Genomic DNA, 23,674 nt, shown 5'->3' on the forward strand with positions numbered 1-23,674 from the left:
CCAAGCTATAATTGAAACACTCTTCGTCTTATTGCGAAAAAATATCTTAATCGTGCTTTGTTTAAGATTTTTAACGGCCAATCTAGACCTTTCTCGAATTACATTGACCCCGAGATTTGGAACACCAAAAATTAGAATCACAGTCGCGAGCAACAACTTTATGGTCACCCCAAATTTTTCACCGTCGACTGTGCCTACATAGTCAAAATATCGGAAAACTTTTTTCTTAAACAAAATTAATGACCATTTAATAAGTCTCAGATCATTAAAACAGGTGAAAGGTCGCGTCTGCATTTGGACATAATTTGTCTCCCAAATTTCTCCCTAATTAATTCATAAACATGATAAAATTGATAATCTCCGTCTCGCTCCGATAAAACGAGAAAAAGTCGCAGACTTCTCCAACATTTCCAGAAAACGTGACTCTCTGATAACTTATCAAGTGACCAATGCATCCTGGTCTTGGCGCCAAAACACAGGTAGTTTGAATTGCCTTCCCGAAAATTTCGAGCAAAACAAAAATCGTACGATGGCGTCTAGACGTAAGAGATTACCGAAGAAGTGGATTTTTCCAGTTTGTTACTACACCGGACGCTGTTCTAGTCAAAACATTACTTCTTATCACCACTTTTATTACTTGTTGAGAAAATAACACGGCGAAAGATGCAACAGGGAAGGTGAGCAAGTGCGTGATGAGCGGTGAGTTACCTGCGCGAAGCTTTGTGATTGGTGCGATTGTCAAGGCCGTAATGGCCGCAAGAGGAGAGGTAACTCACCGCCGACTTGTTATGAATGGAAGCGGAAAAATACGATTAGGAAAATTTACTACACTGCAATTAGAAGGAGTATAAACAACAAAAGTTCCGAGATCCAAAAAACTAATCTCTAATCAGTTGACAAGAATTAATTGCTGGAGATTTTAACAAGTTATAAACAAAAACAGTTTGCGTCTGAGGTTTCGCACTATCGCGAAGTATACACACGCCAGACAGAATTAATTGTCATGATTTGATTTTTTTGTCTAATTGGGAGTGTTGAACGTCACTAAAAATTCGTATCTGATTAAGCAAAGAAAACTGCGTTTTAAATTTAAAAAATTACATTAGAATAAGGGAAACGTACCGGAAATGCATGTGTTAATTTGGATCGATCACTGTCAATCGTCGATAATTTTTTTCTGAGAGAACGGAAGTTGTTTCGTCGAACCTTAGCGACATTACCGGCAGATAAAGTTTTGGAACTTGTAGTTTGTCATGTAGGCAGGAAAAGTTCTGTTTTTTAATCATAATTACTTCACAATTTGTAGTACGAGACTTTGTGACAATTCTTTAAAGTGGAAATCCAAAATCTCGAAATTTTCAAAAACATTCCAAAGAAAGCCGAAAGTGCACCTAAGCAATTACCAAATAAGTTTTAAAAAATTTCCAAAAAAAAGTCAAAAAAATCAGAATAATGTCTAAAGAATTCACGACGAATCCATAAAAAGTAACCTGAAAAACGATAGTCAGTTTTTTAGTATAAACTAGACACGTAAATATTATTATTGAAAAGTAATCAATAATCTTGAAATTTATAACAAAAACTGTAATTTATCACAACTGTTTATAAAAATAATCGATCTCTATAATCATGTAGGCTACGAATTAAATTTCATTTTGACGTTTCGCAACTGTCAACAATTTCAACTGTCAGAAAAGACACCTTAGAAATTAAAATATGTTGGTACCCCTGTCTGTTTGACAGGTTGAGGTTACACAACAATTCCAGTGCTACCAACATGTAAATAAAGGTTACTATTTCTGTCTTACTTATCAACTGTGCCAAGTTACAAACTAGTTTAGTTGAAGAAACAGAATTTAGAAATTTTGATTTCCAAAAATCTACAAAATTTCGCATTAAAATTCGTAACTTTGGAAGTTTTAATACTTCAACGATAAAATTTCCAGAAATTATTAATTTTGACTTGTTTATAAAGTGTTCCAAATTACAAATTAATTAAATCAAAAAAACAAAATTTAGAAATTTTGATTTCCAAAAATCCTCAAAATTTTGTATTAAAATTCGTAACTATGGAAGTTTTTATACTTCAACGATAAAATTTCCAGAAATTATTAATTTTGACTTGTTTATAAAGAGTTCCAAATTACAAATTAATTAAATCAAAGAGACAAAATTTAGAAATTTTGATTTCCAAAAATTTACAAAATTTCGTATTAAAATTCAGAACATTGGAAGTTTTCATACTCCATCGATGAAATTTGGAGAAACTACTAATTTTGACTCGTTTATAAAGTGTGCTAAATTACAAATTAATTGAGTCAAACAGACAGAAGTTATAAATTTTGATTTTCCAAAATTAACAAAATTTCGTATTAAAATTCGTAACATTGAAAGTTTTAATACTTCAGCAATGAAATTTAGAGAAAATACTAAGTTTGACTTGTTTATATAGTGTGCCAAATTACAAATTAATTGAATAAAAAAAAAACAAAATTTAGAAATTTTGATTTCCAAAAATCTACGAAAATTTTTGTTAAAATTCGTAACTTTGGAAGTTTTCATACATTATCGATGAAATTTGAATAAACTACTAATTTTGACTCGTTTATGATGTGTGCCAAATTACAAGTTGATTAAGTAGAAAAGACAGAATTTAAAAATGTTAATTTCCAAAAATCTACAAAATTTTGTATTAAAATTCGTAGCATTGAAAATTTTAATACTTCAGGAATAAAATTTAGAGAAATTACTAATTTTGACTTGTTTATAAACTGTGCCAAATTAAAAATTAATTGAATCAAAGGCACAAAATTTAGAAATTTTGATTTCCAAAAATCTACAAAATTTCGTATTAAAATTCGTAACTTTGGCAGTTTTCATACTTCATCGATGAAATTTAGAGATATAACTAATTTTGACTCGTTTATAAAGTGTGCCAAATTTCAAGTTGTTTAAGTAGAAAAGACAGAATTTAAAAATTTTAATTTCCAAAAATCTACAAAATTTCGTATTAAAATTCGTAGCATTGAAAATTTTAATACTTCCGCAATGAAATTTAGAGAAATTATTAATTTTGACTTGTTTATAAACTGTGCCAAATTAAAAATTAATTGAATCAAAGGCACAAAATTTAGAAATTTTGATATCCAAAAATCTTCAAAATTTCGTATTAAAATTCGTAACTTTGGCAGTTTTCATACTTCATCGATGAAATTTAGAGATATAACTAATTTTGACTCGTTTATAAAGTGTGCCAAATTTCAAGTTGTTTAAGTAGAAAAGACAGAATTTAAAAATTTTAATTTCCAAAAATCTACAAAATTTCGTATTAAAATTCGTAGCATTGAAAATTTTAATACTTCCGCAATGAAATTTAGAGAAATTATTAATTTTGACTTGTTTATAAACTGTGCCAAATTAAAAATTAATTGAATCAAAGGCACAAAATTTAGAAATTTTGATTTCCAAAAATCTACAAAATTTCTTATTAAAAATCGTAACTTTGGCAGTTTTCATACTTCATCGATGAAATTTAGAGATATAACTAATTCTGACTCGTTTATAAAGTGTGCCAAATTACAAGTTGATTAAGTAGAAAAGACAGAATTTAAAAATTTTAATTTTCAAAAATCTCCAAAATTGTTTATTAAATATTGTAACTTTTTCATGCTTGTTTTTATGCTTCATCGATTTAATTCGAAGACGTTATTAATCCTAACTCGTTTATTTACTGTGACAAAGTACAAATTAATTGAGTTAAAGAGACAGAATTTACAAATTTTCATTTTTAAAAAATTACAGAATCTTGTGTTCATCTTTCAGATAGAGAGAGTCTTGAAATTTAAAATATGTTGGTACCGCTGTCTCTTTGACAGTTTGAGACGGTGTCCCTGGTGACAGTTTTGAGGTGTCAAAATCAATCCCAGTGCTTCCAACATACAAAAAAGAAAATACAAAGAAAAATATGGAATGGAAAAATGTCAATTTAAATCAAACAATTGAGTAAGTTCGGTCACACCACTTCAAAGTCAAAAAATAAACACATTACTACTAAAATGGAGATAAACAAAGTATCGGCTCAACAACACTTTATTTCTATATTTTTTATATTGTATTTTTTTTCTGTGTTTCTTTCCTCAAATTTGAACGTGAACGTCACAACTGTCAAATTTTTCCGCTTTCAATCTCTCCTTACGCAAACCATCTACCTCATCCGCCGACAAACAAGTTTACCAACATTGTTTTCCTCCAAAAGAAAAAACCAGCGCACGCTTCTAACCTTCAATCGCGAATCTAATACGTCAAAAATCTCAAAAATCGTCTGACTTCAATGAAAATAGTGAAATTCCGATAAGAGAGGGTTATTTATACTCGATATGCGTTGATTTTGATAAGCTCCAGTCTTTTATAAATATCGCTCCGAAGAAGACTGCCATTCACTCAAGTGAGTGTTGTTGTACGAAAGTGATAAGTGATGTCGAGAAGACCCAGTGATACCTTCGAGAGGGTACCTCTCCCAAGCCACAAATCGAATTTAGAAAAAAATTGCGGCCAGATCTTCAGCAAGGGACCGGCGCTAACCCGAGAGATCCTAGTGAAGATGCAGAAGGACCGCCGACAGATTATGGGATACGAAATCGAAACCAAACAACTATGGAGTGAGTTCCCGTTTTTTTGGTTAGAATAATGGCGGCGGGAGGGGAAGCTACCTGAAGTTGTCACGGGGTAACTTCTCCTCTCGCCAAATCATGGCCACAGGAGGGGAAGTACTCATTTCCAAGCTACTTCCCCTAATAGATCGTGATTAGGATAATGGCGCCGGGAGGGGAAGCAACCTCCCGCTGTTTCCCCATCATGGCGCCGCGAGGGGAAGTACGTATTTCCGCGCCACTTCCCCGATAGTGCGATTACACAACGATTTCCCAGTGGCGTGATTCTAAAGTCAACAGTTTATCGCCGCAAAGTCTTTTTATGAATAATTGAAAACAATCCTCGATATCTGTTCTGCGAAAAGTTCTGCGTCAATTACACTCAGTGGCTATCGATTGATCTAATTAAAATCAAATAAATGTCGTTGAGAAAGAGCCCGCGTCTAGACTCAGAGGTTATCTTCAGGAGTATAAAAACATCGACAACTCTTGTAATAGTTATCAGAGATCAAATGTCATCGTTTTCAAAAATCGATATTTAGGCGAAGATTTCTTTAGATTTGCTTATCCGTTTGTTTAGCTAGCCCCTGACCTCCAGCGGGTAATAAATTTTTCACCTCTGAATGCAATGTTTGTTATTTTTCCTAGTTTATTTATAGAATCCCACCTTACTTTAATTCTCTATTTATAATTACCTTTACGTCTTTCTGGAATTTTACCAGTCGATGACCAAATTTTCGCGAAATGTTCCGCAATAACAAGCGTCTTTACTACAATCCTTGGACTAAAATAATTCTTCTTTCAGTGCTATCAGGTCTTCTTCTTCTTTTCCTGTTGAGCTTATCGGGGATGATCGCCATGTGGTTCACCGACACCTTCGACAATGTCGTGTTTTCGGTAAGTACCCCCACCACAAAATGGCGACGTGAGGGGAGACACTTTTTTGTAGAATCTAGCCATCACGCCGAACACCCAAAGCTACGAAATGTGGGCGAAGCCCACCCCCAAACCTCTCCTCAAAGTGTACATCTTCAACTACACCAACGTCCCTTCTTTTGAAAACGGCGACGACGAAAAACTCAATGTCAAAGAAGTGGGACCCTACGTCTACGAGTAAGTACCATGGGACAACCATAGTTTCAAAAACTCAAACATTGTCTTAGGGTGACCATGGAGAGAGTCCACGTGAAGTTCAACGGCAGCAAAGTGACTTACCAGGAGCAAAAAGTCTACAAGTACATGCCGGAGTTGTCGGTAGGAAGAAAACAAAACGATCGAGTCATCGTCCCGAATGTTCCCCTCTTTGTAAGTTTCTTCGGATGTGGAGGACTTGTCTTCAAGTTTGAGTTTTCAGACCGCGGCGTCTTTGAACAAACACGCAACTTTCTTGACGAGGATGGGGCTGTCGGGGCTGCTCAACAGCATGAACGCGCGACCCTTCCTCAGCTTACCAGCGCATCGGTTTATTATGGGCTACGACGACAATCTCTACAACCTGGGGAAAAGCTATCTGCGGATGCAGAACAAGAAGGTCTATGATCGCTTTGGGCTCATTGCACCGGTAAGGAAAAAGACTCATTAAGAAAAGTGTAAACAGGCAGATTCCTTCATGTCTCGTAAATTCGGTTCTCAATCTCTCGGCGGGGGAATAAAAATATTTATCTAATTCGATTACTGTTCGTCCAGTTTGATGATTACCAGACGGTGTTTACTCTACAGTAGTGGCAACATTGGACAAGCTTCTAATAAGTCGCGACATTCAGAGAGTTTTTTGGTTAGAATCATGGCGGCGAGAGGGGAAGCAACCTGTCGCCACTATGGGGAAATAGTTGGGGGAACTTCGCCAGCTTCCCCTCTCGTCGCCATCACCGAATCATGGCGACGGGAGGGGAAGCGTCCATTTTCCACGCTACTTCCCCGTAAATCCACCTCACACTCAAAACAATGTAAACTTCCGTTTTCCTGTAGAGAATAGTTGTAGGCGCCAAATTTAAAATGCTGCTCTCTGATTAAAACTATGGCCAAACTTCTGATATCGATATCTTGCTTATTTTTTAGAGTAAACTTAAGTTATTATACATCAGTGTACGCAGAATTTTCCGCAGATTCCAAATCTGGGATTTAAATTCAGATCCGACAACAAATAACTGAGGTATGGCCGATCAAAGTTTCGAAAAGTTGATTTTTATTTTTCCTCATTTTTCGTAATTTTTAAAGTTAAATATCTCGAAAACTATTTGAGATATTGAGATGCGGTTTGCGCTATTCTTTTTCTCGGCTCATTTTACGTTAGAAAATGTTCTCAAAATCCCAAAATTCAATAGTCGATTTTTTGCGAAAAAAAATTCCGCCTCAAACGATGAAAATTTTTTAATTTTTTTTATTTTTGGCCATAGCTTGTAAACTATTTGTCCGATTGATCTCAAATTTGGCCAGTAGATAGATTTCGAGCTTCTCTTTCGACTGATGTATAATTCAAAGCTATTAAACGTCGTTTTCATTTTGAAAACATTGATTGAAAATCACCTTAAAATGACGTCTTCAAAACCGTTTTTGGCCATTGCCTCGTTTATTTATTAAGTAAACTCAACAAATCTGTGCTCATTTTACGCAGAATCTCACGCTGAATCCAAAACCAAGAGAATTTTCAATTTTAGTTAACAAATAACTGAGTTATGGTCGTTTGAATTTTTGGGTTGTCGCCAGAGAGCCAAATTTTTTAAGGTTCAAAACAATTCGTGCTCAATATCTCGGAAACTATTTCAGATATTGAGATGCGGTTTGCGCCATCGTTTTTCTCGCGATTTTTTACATAAGAAATAGTTCTTTGATTTTTCTACAGTCAAAATTTGCAAATTTGCAAAATCTCTAAAGTTGGCAAGACTGGACCAACCGAATTGATTAATTTAAGGGAAAAGATTAAAAGCTTCCAATTTTCCAAAAAATGTGAAATCTGCGTCAGTATAAATTAACCCAGTTCTTGACTTATTAGCCGTCAGAAATTGCAAACATAAAAGTGGCTTTCGTAATTTTAAAAATGTTGGCAGTCCTGCCTAAACATAATTCTGTCAGTGCTACCAACCGACCAAACTAACACTTTTCTGTTTTTTTTAGAGCGTGGGCATCCGCGACGACTCCATCACCATCAACACGGGCTTGAACGACATCAACAAGATCCTCTTCGTCGACGAAGTCAACGGCGAGCCGTCCCTCACCCACTGGTCCACCTCTGAATGCAACGACTTCAGTTCCGCCACCGACGGCACTCTTTTCCCCCCGAAGCTCGTCCGGAACAAGAAACCTCTTGCGATCTACTCCAAAGACTTCTGCCGGACTCTCCCTCTTTATTACCAGCGCGAGGTGAAGATCCTCAATGGTAAAATCCCCGCTTACCGCTACACCATGCCCGGCAGCATCTTCAACACCCCCGAAAAAACTCCCTCGAACCAATGCTTCTGTGATATGGACCGCGGTGATTGTCCTCCCCAAGGAATCTACAACGTCACTGCTTGTGCTTCTGGAGCGCCGGTCTTCATTTCGTACCCGCATTTCCACGCGGCGGATCCGGTTTTGAAGGAAGGGGTGACGGGGTTGAAGGAAAACGCGCCGTTCGAGACGTACGTGGATGTTCACCCCACGTTGGGTTTTACCATGAATGGGAAGACGCGTCTTCAGATCAACATCCAAGTAAATAAAGCCTTTGGGATAAGTCAAGTGAACAAGTTTGAGGATGGACTCATGCTACCGATAGCTTGGGTCGAGTTGTCGTTGGAGGACAAAACTCTTCCTGAAGACGTCGTGTCGATTATCTTCCAAACCACTTTCACCCTCCGAGGGTTGGAGTTGGGGTTGAAATACGGCTTTATGCTCACGGTGGGAGTCACACTATTCTGCATTGTCTTGGTGTTGAAAAACCGGTGGACGCAGAGAGTGAGGACCAGCACCACCAGCAGTATACGACCGCTCCAGACAAACGAAGAACGAGTTTAATTGAAATTAGGACTGTTTTTCTGTGAAAGACAGTGTTGAGACTCCGTCCAGAAGCTTATTTCTACAAGACTGATGTTAGGACTTTAGTTTAGTTGTAAGATTTTTATTTTAATAAAAAAATTGAAAGTGTGGAGTTTTTCGTACTCGGACCCCTAAAATACGCCTCGCTCGCAAAACCCCATTTTGCTCGCTTGATACGTAAAACATTGTATTGTTTTTTTTTTGACGCCGCGATAAATAAAACACTGTAGAGAGTTGCTAAGTTTATTTGATAACCCATTGGCACTTAAAAAAATCACAAGTTAAGAAATATAAAAAATCTACCCTCTAACATGGAATGATAAGCAAGACAATAGAAAACTTAACCTAGTGTGCATTTAAAATTTGTTCATTATAAAATACAAGCACAAAGCTTAACAATACTTAAAAACTTATTATAGGAATTCGTTTTGAGCCGAATAAATAAAATCCAATACTTTTTCTATCACTCAATAATCACATCAAATATGGCAATCTACCTTACGACTACACACATACCAACTCTTACAATTCTGTAGTCATATGACTTGTCAAAGCTTGGACTCTCTTCGCGTTACAACTCTTACAGAGAACGTGTCCATCGAGAGGGTAGCAGCCTCGGCCTTCCGCCTCCGAGGAGAGCACCAGGCCGCAGTCCTGAAAAAACAGTGTAATGGCGACACTCGGTGTCAAGAAGCAACTTCCCCTCTCGCCGCCATCACCAAATCAATGTAATGGCGACGGGAGGAGAAGCGCCCATTTTCCACGCTACTTCTACGCAAATCCCCCTCCCAATGACAACAATGTAAACCTCCAGAGAATTTTTGTAGGCGCCAAATTTAAAATGCGGCTCTCTGATTGGTCGTCCAGCAAAGCGATTTTTTAAACTCCTGTAATTCCCGCAAAATGTCAAACAAGAACTGTCAAATTGACACCAAATTGGAGAAGCTTACGCAATAAATTTTTTTTTGTTATTTTCAGTGCATATTAGCCAACATTTCATTGTAACTTCATGTTTTTCATCATTATATTTCGCGATTACTTATCAAATTTGATATGTAGGTATTACAGGTATCTCACTTATGTCTTTCAATTTCCGCAGACTTCTAAAATTGTCCCTTTGTTAACTGGTAAATTCTCTGCAGGAAAACTGTAATGCCGGCGGGAGGGGAAGCAACCTCTCGCTGCCATCTCTGCCATGATCAAATCATGGCGCCAGGAGGAGAAGCGTCCTTTTTCCACGCTACTTCATGTAAATTTCCCTTATGCATACTAAATAAATTCCTCTCATACTATCAGATGATTAAAAAAAATTCAGAATTAGCTATCCTTGAAAAAGAAAACCAATGAACACGTAGGGGTTGATTTGAACTAGACCGGCACTACTATTATTGTGTATTTATTTGCGAATTATTCAAAATACGCAAAAGTACCATTTGTAGAAAACTCAATTTGAACGCTTCTAAGAACATAAAACTGTCCCTCTGCATTGCAATAAGTGACGTTATATTACCTCCAATTGTCAGAAACTGTCAAATATTTAATTCAAAGATCTCAATTTTTTTGAATCATATTGTCACAATTAAAACAGTGTAATGGCGGCAAGAGGGGAAGCAACCTCTCGCTGTCATAGTGCAATTTCCCCTCTCGTCGCCATCTTTAAATCATAGCGACAGAAGGAGAACCGTCCATTTTCCACGCTACTTCCACAAAATCCACCACACACTTAAAACAATGTAAACTTCCGTTTTCTTGTAGAGACTTTTTTGTAGACTTACACAATGCTAATATTTGAAACTCCTGCAATTCCGGCGGAATGTCAAACAAGAACTGTCACATCTGTCAAATTGTCACCAAATTGAAGAAGCATCGGCAATAAAATTGTTTTTATTATTTTCAGTGCATACTAGCCAATATTTTATTAAATGTATATGTTTTTCGTCATTATACAAGGTGTTTATAAATGTTTCTAGCCTCACGGGTGGCTATGAAATGTCAAAGAAATTTGCCACTCATTACAAATGTGGATTTAGATTTGTCAACTGACATTTGTAGTTAACCTCAATTATAGAGCAAACTTAGATTTAAAAAAAAAACTGTTGTAGTTATGGCTTGAAACCTGAAAATCACAAACTTGGACACCAAACCGTAACTAAAACGTCGTTGACGTAAGTGACATTATAAATAATTTTCAAGATGGTTATATTCACTATAAAAACAAAGCGGCAAAATAGTACATTACAGGAATTCCAGACCTACCCTTGATACTAGAAACATTTACAAACACCTTGTATTTTGCGATTACTTATCAAATTTGACATGTGTGCATTACAGGTATCTAACTTATCCCTTTCAAATCCTGCTGATTTCTAGAATGACTGTAAATCTGTAAATTCTCTACAGGAAAAAAGACCTGTAATGTCGGCGGGAGGGGAAGCAACCTCTCGCTGTCATGGAGTAACTTCCCCTCTCGCCGCCATGACGAAATCATAGCGACAGAAGGGGAAGTGTCCGTTTTCCACGCTACTTCACGTAAATCCCCCTCACTACTCACCTCGCACTTGTAACACTGAATATGAAAACTGTGATCCAAAGCGACGACGCGCACCGTCTCTTCTTCGCCAAGCTCCGGCATGATGGGCTGCTTGCAAACCCAACATCTCGGAGCGAAAATCTTATGGAAATCCTCGATGCAATGAACGCGATTGGTGGCGTCAACAGTAAAAGGAATGCCGTCGAGACTCTTCCCGCAGACGACGCAACAGAAGCATATGGGGTGGTACGGCTTCCCGGTGGCTCTCAGAATGCGGTCTAAGATGGGCTTCTGGCAGACGCAGCATTTTTCCAGAGTGTTCTGTCAAAAAATCGATAGTTATTGACGAGTGGATATTGGAAGTTTCCTTACTAGATAATCCTCCTCGCAGTACGGATTTCCTTCGAGGGCATAAAACGGTTTTCCTTGCAAGTTGATCGCGCAGTGGTGGCACGTGAAGCATTTGGTGTGGTATAATTGGTCCATGGCCGTGCATCCGCTGTTTTCTCCAATGATCTTCTCGCCGCATTTCACGCAAACTCCATACACGTCTTGGTCCTGCTCATTGTCCATTCCTTGGACGAGCAGATCTGTCAAACTGTCCACTTCTTGCATCTTATTGACCTCCATGCGACTCGCCGATTGGCTGGGTCCTGTCATGGTACTGCTACTACCGCTCACATAAGGAGCATACAAAGAATAGTTGGACCTCGATGACATTTGACTTGGAGGCCGCGGATTGATCGGCTCATAGATGGACTCATAAGTTGACGACGACTGGAGCAAAACCAAAAGTAGTTAAAATGACCAGAAAAAAGTCGTATGATTGAGAAATGATTGATTACCTGAGACATAGCCCCATATCCATATAAAGAATCAGAATCAGCGTACTGGTTAGAGAAAAAAACAACAGACAAAAGCATTAGTGATGTTACTGAAGCCAAGCCGAAACTTTTAATTTTAGCTGCAATCCAATACCTGCGATCCTAAACTGTAGTTGAAGTCCTGAGCCCCCGGCTGCGTCGCCCTCCGCAGTTCGCTGTAACTCGAACTGACGGGAGACGGCGGCGGTAACAAGTCCTCGGGGGGCGGCGGCAAGTTCGTGTTTATCGTACATGGAGCGTATTCCCCTAAATTCGCCCCCATGTCCAGCGGCGGCGGCGGCGGCGGCAAGTCGTCTACAAAAACAAAAATGAGATACAACGTATTTTAACGCTTCTTCTTACCTCCATTGGCATAGGCGTTTCCTCCAGGGGGGATATTACTGTACAAAACGTTCCCCTCCCTCGGCGGGTGAACTAAATTGCTATAAATAAGCCCATCGGGGTTGCGGGATTGACCCACCTGGATATTACTGTATGTCACGTGATCGGGTTTCGTATACGGCTTTGGTGTAATGTTGGTAGTCTTGATGTTTTGTTGTCGCGGGAGATTCGCGTAATTGGAAGAGTTTAGAGGTAATGTGGGGGTGTTGGAGTACGTGTTCTGAGGAGGGACATTGGAGTAGAACTGATTAGTTTGGAGACGCGAAGAGTACGACGGTTCAACGGTCTGTTTCAAAGGATACGACTGAGGAATCTAAAATAAAAAAAATTAGTCTCACGCACTTCCTCGCACACCTCGGGTGTAAAACACGACTTCACACCCTTGACACATAAACAACCATTGACACATAAACAACCATCATTAAAAAAATTGGAAATTCACCTGCGGTTGCGGCTTCTTGGGTTTTGGGGGTACGGCAGGCCCAACTTTCTTCCCCAAAGTGCCACTGGGGTTGGGCGGTAGTTCCGATTTGGTCATTAGAGCCAATTCGGCCAATTGCTTGTCCAAGTCGTTCATCCTGCAAACACGTCAATTCCAGAAATAACTTATCTCACACCATAAACTTTCACGAAAAGATAACGCAACGGTTTCGATAAAATGCTCCCAAATGACAGGTGGAAAGTGAGGTTATGTTCGTTTTTTTATCAAAACACCGTTGAAAAGACTCACTTTATATCCGCGGGCGGGGAAATTCAACTCGTCACGTTCTATTTCGATCGATTTTCTCGTAAATTTGATGGAATTCCGCGGGTTTGGGTGGAAACCCGAAATTCGGGCGACTTGGTGCAATGACAATTGAGCTGATCTACCAAGTGATGTACCGACATGATCAAGTGACGTAACGACCAGTATGGCACTGGGCGACTATAGTCGCCTTATTTGACAGACGCAAATGAATCAACTTTATATTTGACCGCGTTTTAATTGTTATTTCGTCTGAACAATGCTGGTGTTAATAACCCCGGAATTCACTCGAAAATTCCGGAGATTTTCAAAATTTACATTTTCCAAAAATTTGTGAGACAGGACCGTACTCAAAAATTTCACACGGAGATTTGGGCACAAACTCACCTTTTCAGACCGCAAAATGAAGACACGCACCACCTGAGACAGTCACGTCGTAAATGAATCACTGCGTGTCAACTCACTGAATTCCTAAAATTTTTCGTGACTCAGAGAACAAACTTGACCTCAACCAATGATAAACACAAACATGTAAAATGCGCTTTATTAAGTACATGTTAATAGCTATCAATAAAATATACAGTATGTCCCTAAAAATCGTGCGGTTAGTAATAGATGGCGGTGAGATCGTTGCCAAAAATGGCAGTGGGCGAGCCCGGATTGAGAACAATTGAGCCCTCGAAACTGTCCGCGTAGTCCATTTTCTGTAAACGACGCTTTATCTGGGAATGGTGGTGCAGGTCCGGACTTACTGGATTTTTTTTATGGGCGATGCAGAAAGTGCACACTCTGTTGGAAGAGTCGTCGATTTTATTCGCTAAGCGGAGACAGGGTTGGTCAATGGGCCCCGCCATGAGTTGGGTGCCCAAATGGGAAATATAACTCGACGCCAGACGCAAAGTTTCGATTTTGCTAAGCTTCCGATCTTTCGGTTCAGTTGGAATTAACGTTCTGAGAGTGGTAAAAGCGGTATTAACGCTAAAACTGTAATGATTAAAGATCAGAGGTGGCTATGATTATCCGTCATACCTTTGCGTCCTGTCTCTCTCCCTCGCATTGGCTTGGCTCCTCTGCCTGACAGGTATTCCAATCTCGTCCCCGCTATTGGTCACACACTTTTTTCGTTTGTTTCCCGCGCTGTTGCTATTATTATAAAACTCCATTTTCACCACAAGTGCGCTTTCATTTGTTCGCAGAGCAACAAGTGTCACAGCCGACTGTGAATGAGCTCAGTCAATTAAGACAATTTCGTGATATTTTTAACAGATGCTGAACGCTACGCCCACTCGAAACTCGAAAAACACAAACAGAGGGAGAGATGAGGGAAACGATGGATTTTTTAAAAGGCTAAAATGAAAAGATTCCTTGTGGTCTTCTAATTAGACGAATTTAATTAACAGCGGTCGGTTTAACCCGTCTGAAGAGTTAATTAAGATGACCTCATGGCGTAATTGAGCGGAGAAGTCCGGCCCTGGACGACGGAAGTCATCCCTTAAAGTGGTGACGTTTTCAAAACAAATAAATCACGGGCGGCGGGGGCGAAAACAAGAAAACGCACATGTGCAGGATTTTGTGGGAATATAATAAATAGAATTTGTATCGAGAGATCAATTAAAAACTGATCCTTAGTTGCCTTTGAAATTTCAAGTCATGTCTTTGATTGAAGAAACAGTCTTGTTTTTGTCAAATAATTTGACGTAAAACTAGAAATTTTGCGATCATTTTAATAAACGATTTTGACAACGCTGTCATGTTTGATTCATATTACAAAACGTTCTCTTATGAAAAACTAACCACAACACGTACTTTTGCTTTAGAATTTTTTGCATTTTAAGGCAGTTTTCATCTTATAACCAAAATTGTCAAATTGTTAAAGTGGCATTTAAGAACACGATGTGAAATTCCAAAGGTAACTGAGGATGAGTTTTTATTTGATCTCTCGATACTTGAAATTGGTAGTGGAACCGAGAGGTCATGTCGGTACTTAATCCATACAATCACGAAAAAGTTAATGAGTTTTGGTAAAACTGTTTTATAATCTGACAGTTTAAAGATGTAATTTGATTAAGTATTGAGAGGCCATAATTTTGGTAACACTAAATGTTTGACGTTCAAGTGCAATTAAGGTTATGTGGTAGCTACCTCAGAAATGTCATTTAAAGACAACAATGTCACTTTTCAATTGTTTTTTCAGTGTACACAACTTATACTCCTCATTTATTTTGAATACCGCATTTCAAGGTCATAATTTGTGAAAATTGTGGAGCTCTACGATAAATTTGAGAAGATTTATCCATTGAATTGAACATAAACGAGTACTGGAACACCCAAAGACCTGTTCGTGATTGTTTTCAATACATAAATCCTCTTAAATTTGTCGTAAAGCTCCACAACTGTCACAAATTGTGACCTTGAAATGCGGTATTCAAAATAAATGAGGAGTAGAACAAAGTCATGGCCTTCCTGATTATTGTTCAAATGATCGCACTGTATTTTGTTGCGGGAAATCCCTATTTTCATAACATGCGTATAAAAATCTAATATCATAAATAAATAGGGAAGTATCAAATCGATTTCAAATATTGACTCAAGTATAATGGGAAAAATCAAGTACTTTCGTATAAATTACATCATGATTATATATTTCGATTAATTAAAGATGGCGGCCGTGTTTTATAATGTTTTTAGCACAAAGCACAGTTTGTATGTCAGAGGGTTCGAACTAATAAATATACAATTAATTGATAAAGAAACGTGTTATTGTTATTAAATGATGGTTAAAAATGTCAAAAATGCATTTATCTAAAGTTATAAGGTCATCGAGGGCGGCCGTGAAGTGCTTGTTAAAATTCGAATTACAAATGCACACTTGGTAATGAAGCTGCATGAAGAGTATGACTGGTTGCCTACATAGGCGCTCTAAAATTGTTTTAATCAAAGGCGACTATAAAACAATGAAAAGTAGTTTTACTGTTTTTACTCTTTTTTGGCGGGACTATTTAAATTATTCTTCCACAAAAAAGGGATAGTACGTTTTCCGTCATAAATTAAATTGACGACTCTGTATATTTTGTTTTTTTTGTTGTAAAATCTATTACCCAATAAAATGCGCTTGCTGTTATCGAATTAGGTTACAATCTCGAGCAATAACATTGTGCCATTTGGTCTGTCATCTGTCAAAACCGCTTCGAATTGGATCGGTTTCCGGTCGACAAATTGTGGCTAAATTAGTACCTGAATCATAGAAAATTTCCACGAAGGACGAATGCCCAACGAATTTTTTAACTGAAAGATTTGAACCAGTTTTGAACAGATCTTGGGACTTTTGTCACCCACCAAAATCCCCCAGATGAAGCCCCACAGTGTACCGCCCCGCCAACGCCATAAATTTAATAATCATGGAGCGTCGTCATTAATTTATCGCTTGAGCAGATGAGCGCCAGATGCCATGTTATTGTTAGACCGCAATAACTGAAGAAAACGCGCATGGAAATAATGAGTTTGGTGTTTTTTGCGTGAAGAAATGTAACGTTGGCAGCAGTGCCTAGGGTCTTCCGTCTCCGTCCTTCCCACTGGTTTCGAATTACGCCGTTACGCTCGCGTTTGTCTTTTCCGATGTTATGTCGTCATGGCCGTGCTAGTAATGTAATAACGCGAGGGGGAATACCCTTTGTGTGAAATACAACCAAACCTCAGGATCTGCATTCCACTGGTTTTATTTAAATCAAGGTAAGAGCGTATTGTTGCTGTGATAACGTTATCGAGTGGTTTAGCGATGGTGGTAAACTTAACCTCTTTTTACAGGAATGGAATTAAGGGAAGTGTCGACAACAAGTGTGTGTCCTTACAGATGTTACATTCGGGGCAAAATCCTGCAAACTGAAGGCGAAAACGTGAAAACAATCGGTTTTAAAGACGGCATCGCGGTGGTTCAAGTAGTTACAGATATGCAGAAACCGCGCGATAACACATTTGATAGCAAGCCTATCGACTTGACGAAACTGAAAAAGATAATAGTCAAAGTCGACCCCAACACCGGTAAAAAGTACATCCATAAAGACGGGAAACGGCTGGAAATCCTCCCACAGATCGGCGGCAATCTCTTCAATTTGAAGACCCCACAGACCACTCTCAAGTTCGTTCAGCCCCTTGTGACGCACCCGGGGCTCCCCATCGAGGGACCCCCAAAGCTGCACTTCCTACCCAAGCTGGTCCCCAGTGCTGGGGCGCTCCTACACGCCAATAAAATGCGAATATTGGATAACGTCAAATATCACGTGGTGTCAATGAACGTGAAGAAACCAAGTGGGGAACTAAAAACAGTTTCCAGTATGACAGAAAACAAGTGGTTAGTGCCGTGTGATAAAGACATGCAAACGGACAGTTTGGACAGAAAGGAGGTGTGCACACAAACTGAACCTTTATACAGTGATGGTAGGGAATCCCCGGAAAGTTTCTTCAATTTTATCCTCGGCTCGGACTCCTACGCTGACAGTGTACCAAGGAAGATGATCGACCCCGCCAAACTGACCACGAGGGAAGAAATCCACAAGTTCAATTTCTTCAACGATATGAGGAACGCCGTGCTTTTCGACCTCTCTGGAAACCTGTAAGTCCCTCATTACGCCACTAGTACAGTAATGACGATTTTTCCGCAGCCCCATCCATGACAGCGTCTTACAAAACAACCTGAAAGCGGTCCAGAAGAATTGCGTCGTCTTAAGAGCGATCAAAGAAACCGTCAATATTCTCAATCAAAATTCATATGTAAGTAATTCCTAATACTTCGTTTCTTGGTAAGATAAGAGAATTTCGAGAAATCGTACGATCCAGCGTCGGGGATTTTTTCAGATAAGCGCTTTCCGCAACGTGCTGGTAAATATTTGTCGCGCTAATAATACCTGAGGTGTGGGATTTTACCCAAGCCGATAAAAACCACTCAAGGTCACGCTGTTGACCCTAATTCGGAGAACAATGCTTTGTGGGTTTTGTTCTTTTGGCACTTGATGTGTAAATGGATGTTTTTGACAGATGGTGGAAAATTCAGAATTGTTTTTGTAATTGCGATAATTGATATAATTACGTCAAAGGGACTTCCCATGTATAAAATAACCTAATCTGCAATCTAATGATACTGTCAAATGAGACCATCCCGTATATATATTTTTTAATTTGACATACACTTTTGGGTATCGCTAAATCTTTAAAATCTAAAAATTTAGGTCTCTTTGTAATTTTGCAATTTACAATTTCATGCAATAAATTTGGGGCAGTATAAGTATCGTTTGTCAAATTTTAATTAAACTTTGCTGCCAATTTTGAGTGAAACATGTAATGTCAATCTAAATCCATTTGTCATAGTGTCATTAAAGACTCAAAAACGATGAATGTATCTATTTGTTTGTACAGGGTGATTTTTTTAAAACGGCAGGCGTTGTAGAATTTTTATTTATGAACCGATTTCAAAAATTTAAAAAGCAAATTAAATGGTTTTTAATTTACTATAAACTGATGATTTTAAAAAATTTCTAAATGTCTTAGTATCTTTTGGGCGATACTCAACTTTCTTATTTTAAATTGGAACCCATATTTTTTTTTCACAATTTAGAAGATATTAATTTTCTTGATTCAGAAATGTGTAATATGTTCTACTTCTACCAAAAATATTTTTAAAAAAATTAACAAAATTGAAAAAAAATAAGCAATAAAGTTAATAAAATCTATTGCATGGTGTCAAATAAAAGAATGCCGTTATTGTGATGTCAAAAAGCAGCAAATAACAGAAAGGATCGGCATTTTTTTTTTGAAATTATTAATAACAAAAGACAATAATAATTACAAAACAGAAAAAACAACTACCTAATTTAATTAAAATACTGTTGAAACGCCATCCCGTTTTTTTCATTGCACAATTGACACCATGCACCTAGATTTTATTAACTTTCATTGCCTAAATTTTTTCATTTTTGATTTTTTTTTTAAATATTTTTTGTAAAAGTAGAACATATTACACATTTCTGAATCAAGAAAATTAATATCTTCTAAATTATGAAAAAAGAAATATGGGTGTCAATTTAAAATAAGAAAGTTGAGTATCGCCCAAAAGATACTGAGACATTTAGAAAAATTTTAAAATCACCAGTTTATAGTAAATTAAAAACCATTTAATTTGTTTTTTAAATTTTTGAAATCGGTTCATAAATAAAAATTCTACAACGCCTGCCGTTTTAAAAAAATCACCCTGTATATCTTACTAATGAAACTTAAAATTCACAGTTTGCGTCTATCGCATTCGGTGTACAATTTCGAGCAATAAATTTGGGACTTTATAAACTCATTGTCGAAATTTTCTCTAAATTATATTTTGTTGTCAACTCTGAACTAAATCAGATTTACAGTTTCGAGCAATAAATTGGGGACAATATATGGTATTATCCGTCAAATTTTTCTGTAAATTAAACTTTACTGTCAATTTTGATTTAAACATGTAGTTATCAATATAAGTCCATTTGTCATGGTGTCAGGACTCAAAAACGAATATTGGATCACCCTGTATTTATTTTTTTGTACCTATATATCTACCTAATGAAACTTAAAAGTCTACGGTTTGCTTCTATGGAATTGTCTGTCAAAATTTTCTCTAAATTAAATTTTACTGTCAATTTTGGTCTCAATCTGATTTAAGTAGAGTTCTGAGCAATAAGTTGGGGACAGTATAATGTGTCGTCGGTCTATTTTTTTTTGTAAATTAAGCTTTACTGTCAATTTTGAGGAAAACATGTAACTGTCATTTGAATTCATTTGTCATTGTGTTAATTGGTGCTTAAAAACGACTACCTGTATTTTTTTTGGCAAATTTTTACTCATGAAACTTAAAAGTTTACATTTTGCTTCTGTGGTATTGTGTGTACAATCTGGAGCAATAAATTTAAGACTTTATAAGCCTTTTAAATTAAATTTTACTGTCAATTTTGGTCTAAATCTGCTTTAAGTACATACAGTTTTGAGCAATAAATTGGAGACAATAAGTCTAATTAAACTTCACTGACAATTTTAAGGAAAACATGTAACTATCAATTTGAACTCATTTGTCATTGTGTCAATTGGTGCTCAAAATTGAAGACACCTGTATATTTTTTTGTGTTTTTTTTTCAAATTTTCACTCATGAATCTTCACATTTTGCTTGTGTGGTATTGGGTGTACAATTCCGAGCAATAAATTTGGGACTTTATAAGCTCGTCGTCTGTCAAAATTTTCTCAAAATTAAATTTCACTGAGTTCTGATCTAAATTAAATTTACAGTTTCGGTCAATAAATTTGGGGCATTAAAGTCTGTCATCTGTCCAAAGGTTCCGTAAATTCAACGTAAATTCAAATTTTGATGACATTTCAAATCAAATCAAAGTCACACTGTCCATTTTTTTACTTTTTTTAAATTATTCCGTCAAAATTTTGCTCATGTCACATCACGTGGAAAATTCTGACCAATCACAGCATGTTTAGTTCTAGTCAAATCATCACAGCGTCAATGTTTTTTCTTAGTACGAAACGTCATTGTGAAATCATAGCCAACTGCAATGATTCATAGCCATACATATTTTTTTTAAATAATTTCCCCATTAGTTTACTTAAGTACAAGTTCTAAGAGACTTATCTCTCTCCAAAATGCAATTTCATTGAACAACCTAATTTTTGAAAAGTCACTTATCTTTTTCTTGTGATTTCGAGGGGAGATTGTAACGTTTCAGTGGAATAATTTTTGGCGAAATGTTGCGCAACTTTGCGCCATAAAAAATCAAAATTTTTGTAATCAGTTTCTTTTTGAGATAAGTTAAAAAAAGTTGTTTCCTAAAGTATTTTTTTCTTGTAATTAAAAAAAAAGTGATACAATGAGCCGTCAGAAAAAGAAAATTTTAACAAATCGTTGCGTAATACGGATATCCCAGTTAGCACAGTAGCTTTGATAAGGAAACATGAATACTTTTCATGTTTCCATATGTAATATGTACTTTTTTCATTATTGATAAGAGATCTTGTAGATAAGACTAAACACTTTATTTTATGGTCTGACTGTAAACTAAAATAAATAATGTAACAAAAAGAAACAAATTAAATTTATGGCAATCAAATCACTTAATCTCAATTGCGGCAAATCTATCATAAATTATATTGCTAAACCTGTTCTTTAAGCAGCGCCATTTTGAAGGCCGTGACGTCAAAATGGCCGTCATATTGTGAACTTTTGATTGGTCCAAATTCAATCATTCCAGTGACGTTATTGCTTAACCTCGATCTGTCAAACGTGTGGTTGAAAAGCAGAGCCGCCATATACTTCGAAATTCAAAACTTACCTGTAATCTTTATTTATCTTTTAAATATTATCCAACGCACTAAAAACTGAGAATTGCCCCACATTGATTAGATTTTTATCTCCAAATTTCCCAATCTCAAGAGTTGTGTTTTCCTAATTAGTTGTGGTAAAGAGTTATTTCCGCACTCAATTCGAGTGCGTTAATAGCTTCATTAAATTAACTCGTTTTGTAATGTTTTACTTCAGGCCCCACTTCACCTGGCCATCTTAAACGACGTGAGCATTGAAATCGTCAAAGTTCTCCTCCACAATGGCGCCGACCTCCAGCTCCCCGACCCCGAAGGCAACACCGCCATCCACTTAGCCATCGAACACCAGCGTTCCCACATGTTTAAAATCCTCATGAAACAGGCAAAAGCGACGCAATTCAACTTGAGTCTTTGCAACTATGAAGGCTTCACCCCTCTGATCCTCGCCTGTTTGAACCATTCGTATGACGCGGCGGAGCTCCTCCTCCAGAGCGGCGCCGATCCCAACATCAAAGACATGAAGTCGGGGAGGACTGCGCTCTTTCACGCCGCTGAAGGATATGATGGTGAGGCGAAAGTCGCGTTTTGAAAGTCTCTGAAATTTTTGTTTTAGTTGATTTGGTGGCGCTTTTGATGCAGTACCGCGCGGATACGAAAATGCGAAACTTCTTTGGGACGAGTCCACATGACGCCATGTTTGAACTCGATGATATGCCTTTGAAAATTAAGTTTACTATTTTAGGACGGGATCATCACAGGTTTCAAAATAAGAAGAAGTTGGAGTCGAAAGATGGAGGAGAACTTCTTATGAAAAGGGCCAAGATGGAAACGACGCCTGTTTTACGAAAAGTTACTTCGAGCGATTTGATCGGGAAGATGAAGAAATAGTTGAATATTTTTCTGTTTACTTTTATTTGATTCATCATAATTTATTTTGATTTTTCTGTATATTTTCGAAAATTTTGTTTATTTTGTCTATCTAGAAGCCAAATTGCAGTGGATTATGGTTAACCTATTTGAGTTTACGATCTTTTTATAAATAAATATAAGGTTTAACAGTTTTTTTTCATTCCTGGCTGTATCTAAATAATTACATATTTTTTAGACCGCGCTGTAGAATCTTCGTTTATTAAAATGTTCCGAGTGTTCAGATAACTACGCTTTGTTTGACTTTTTTAATCTGCGATTAGATAAAAGTCGGAATTTATAGCTACTTAATACCAATCGGATGTTCGGATTTGTTTAACAATACATTGTTATAATCAAGTTAATTTCAAGGTCATATTTTATATGTATATTTTATTCAGGACTTGAGAGTCTGGCCGCCAGTTCTAAAAAGTTCCTAAAATTTTTATTTTTTGTTCCAAAATCATTAAATTTAGTACACGTAATAAAAGACCCTAAAGTGATACGCTCACCAAATTTCATTGTTTCAGCCTTAAAATTGTTAAATATACAGCACTTAATAGACATTTTTGGCTTTTGAATTTGGAATTTCGAAAATGAAAAATTGTCAATATTTTTATTTCTTTTTCAAAATTCCGAAATTTAGTACAAAGTGATATTCGCACCAAATTTCATTGCTTTAGTGTGAAAATTGTTGAATTTACAGCAATGAATAAAAAATTGTTTTTTGAGTTTGACCTACAAATAAATAAATTTCAAAATTTAAACTTTTTGTTCGAAAAATATGACATTTAGTACACTCAATGAAGGTCTGAAGTGATGCGCACACCAAATTTCATTGCATTAGCGTTAAAATTGTTCGATTTACAATATTTAATAGAAAATTTTGGCTTTTGAGTTTCACCTACAAATGAAAAATTCTTAAAATTTTTACTTGTTCTAAAATTATAAAGTCAAAAGTCAATGAAGTCAATGAAGGGCTCTAAAGTGATACGGACACCAGATTTCGTTGCTTTTGCGTTAAAATTGTCGAATCTGTAGCATTTTATAGAAAATTTTTGCTTTTGAATTTTACATACTCCCAAAATTTTGATTTTTTTTTGAAAAATATGAAATGGACTCAATAAAGGTTTCTAAAGTGATGCACACACCAAATTTTATTGCATTAGCTTTAAAATTGTCGAATTTGCAGCATTTAATAAAAAATTTGACTTAAAACTCGACCTA

At 36.8% G+C, this 23,674-nt stretch overlaps 4 protein-coding genes across 8 annotated transcripts; 2 read left to right on the forward strand and 2 right to left on the reverse strand.

Annotated features, from left to right (window-relative positions):
• The first annotated feature begins 4,402 nt into the window (after window positions 1–4,402).
• LOC148177629 (scavenger receptor class B member 1-like) lies at window positions 4,403–8,768 on the forward strand. The gene is made up of 6 exons (XM_088032885.1): window positions 4,403–4,658; window positions 5,455–5,546; window positions 5,599–5,762; window positions 5,813–5,954; window positions 6,004–6,210; window positions 7,764–8,768. The coding sequence occupies exons 1-6, from the start codon at window positions 4,475–4,477 to the stop codon at window positions 8,637–8,639; spliced, it is 1,665 nt and encodes a 554-aa protein (XP_087889011.1). The 5' UTR covers window positions 4,403–4,474; the 3' UTR covers window positions 8,640–8,768.
• Window positions 8,769–8,889: 121 nt separating this feature from the next.
• On the reverse strand, window positions 8,890–13,676 carry Zyx (lipoma-preferred partner zyxin). 3 transcript variants are annotated; one of them, XM_088032410.1, is made up of 8 exons: window positions 13,588–13,676; window positions 12,898–13,033; window positions 12,417–12,768; window positions 12,169–12,368; window positions 12,036–12,080; window positions 11,563–11,967; window positions 11,212–11,511; window positions 8,890–9,314 (listed from the first exon to the last, which is right to left on the reverse strand). In XM_088032410.1, the coding sequence occupies exons 2-8, from the start codon at window positions 13,030–13,032 to the stop codon at window positions 9,183–9,185; spliced, it is 1,569 nt and encodes a 522-aa protein (XP_087888536.1). In that variant the 5' UTR covers window position 13,033; window positions 13,588–13,676; the 3' UTR covers window positions 8,890–9,182. The 3 variants fall into 3 exon arrangements, with proteins under 3 accessions (XP_087888536.1, XP_087888535.1, XP_087888537.1); XM_088032409.1 differs by lacking the exon at window positions 13,588–13,676 and adding an exon at window positions 13,186–13,375; XM_088032411.1 differs by lacking the exons at window positions 12,036–12,080; window positions 13,588–13,676 and adding an exon at window positions 13,186–13,374.
• Window positions 13,677–13,728: 52 nt separating this feature from the next.
• Window positions 13,729–14,583, reverse strand: LOC148177631 (transcription factor 15-like). Of its 3 annotated transcripts, XM_088032414.1 has the most exons (3): window positions 14,230–14,474; window positions 13,953–14,184; window positions 13,729–13,904 (listed from the first exon to the last, which is right to left on the reverse strand). In XM_088032414.1, exons 1-3 carry the CDS (start codon window positions 14,361–14,363, stop codon window positions 13,806–13,808), a joined length of 465 nt encoding a protein of 154 aa, XP_087888540.1. In that variant the 5' UTR covers window positions 14,364–14,474; the 3' UTR covers window positions 13,729–13,805. The 3 variants fall into 3 exon arrangements, with proteins under 3 accessions (XP_087888540.1, XP_087888538.1, XP_087888539.1); XM_088032412.1 differs by having other exon boundaries at window positions 13,729–14,184; window positions 14,230–14,583; XM_088032413.1 differs by having other exon boundaries at window positions 13,729–14,178; window positions 14,230–14,582.
• Window positions 14,584–16,753: 2,170 nt separating this feature from the next.
• Window positions 16,754–22,597, forward strand: LOC148177632 (uncharacterized). Its single transcript, XM_088032839.1, has 5 exons — window positions 16,754–16,929; window positions 17,005–17,809; window positions 17,859–17,967; window positions 21,759–22,107; window positions 22,155–22,597. The coding sequence occupies exons 2-5, from the start codon at window positions 17,007–17,009 to the stop codon at window positions 22,427–22,429; spliced, it is 1,536 nt and encodes a 511-aa protein (XP_087888965.1). The 5' UTR covers window positions 16,754–16,929; window positions 17,005–17,006; the 3' UTR covers window positions 22,430–22,597.
• The last annotated feature ends 1,077 nt before the right edge of the window (window positions 22,598–23,674 follow it).

This window comes from Gnatocerus cornutus, chromosome 3, assembly GCF_029298725.1.
Source record: "Gnatocerus cornutus isolate USDA-ARS CGAHR chromosome 3, icGnaCorn1.1, whole genome shotgun sequence".
Lineage (NCBI taxonomy): Eukaryota > Metazoa > Arthropoda > Insecta > Coleoptera > Tenebrionidae > Gnatocerus > Gnatocerus cornutus.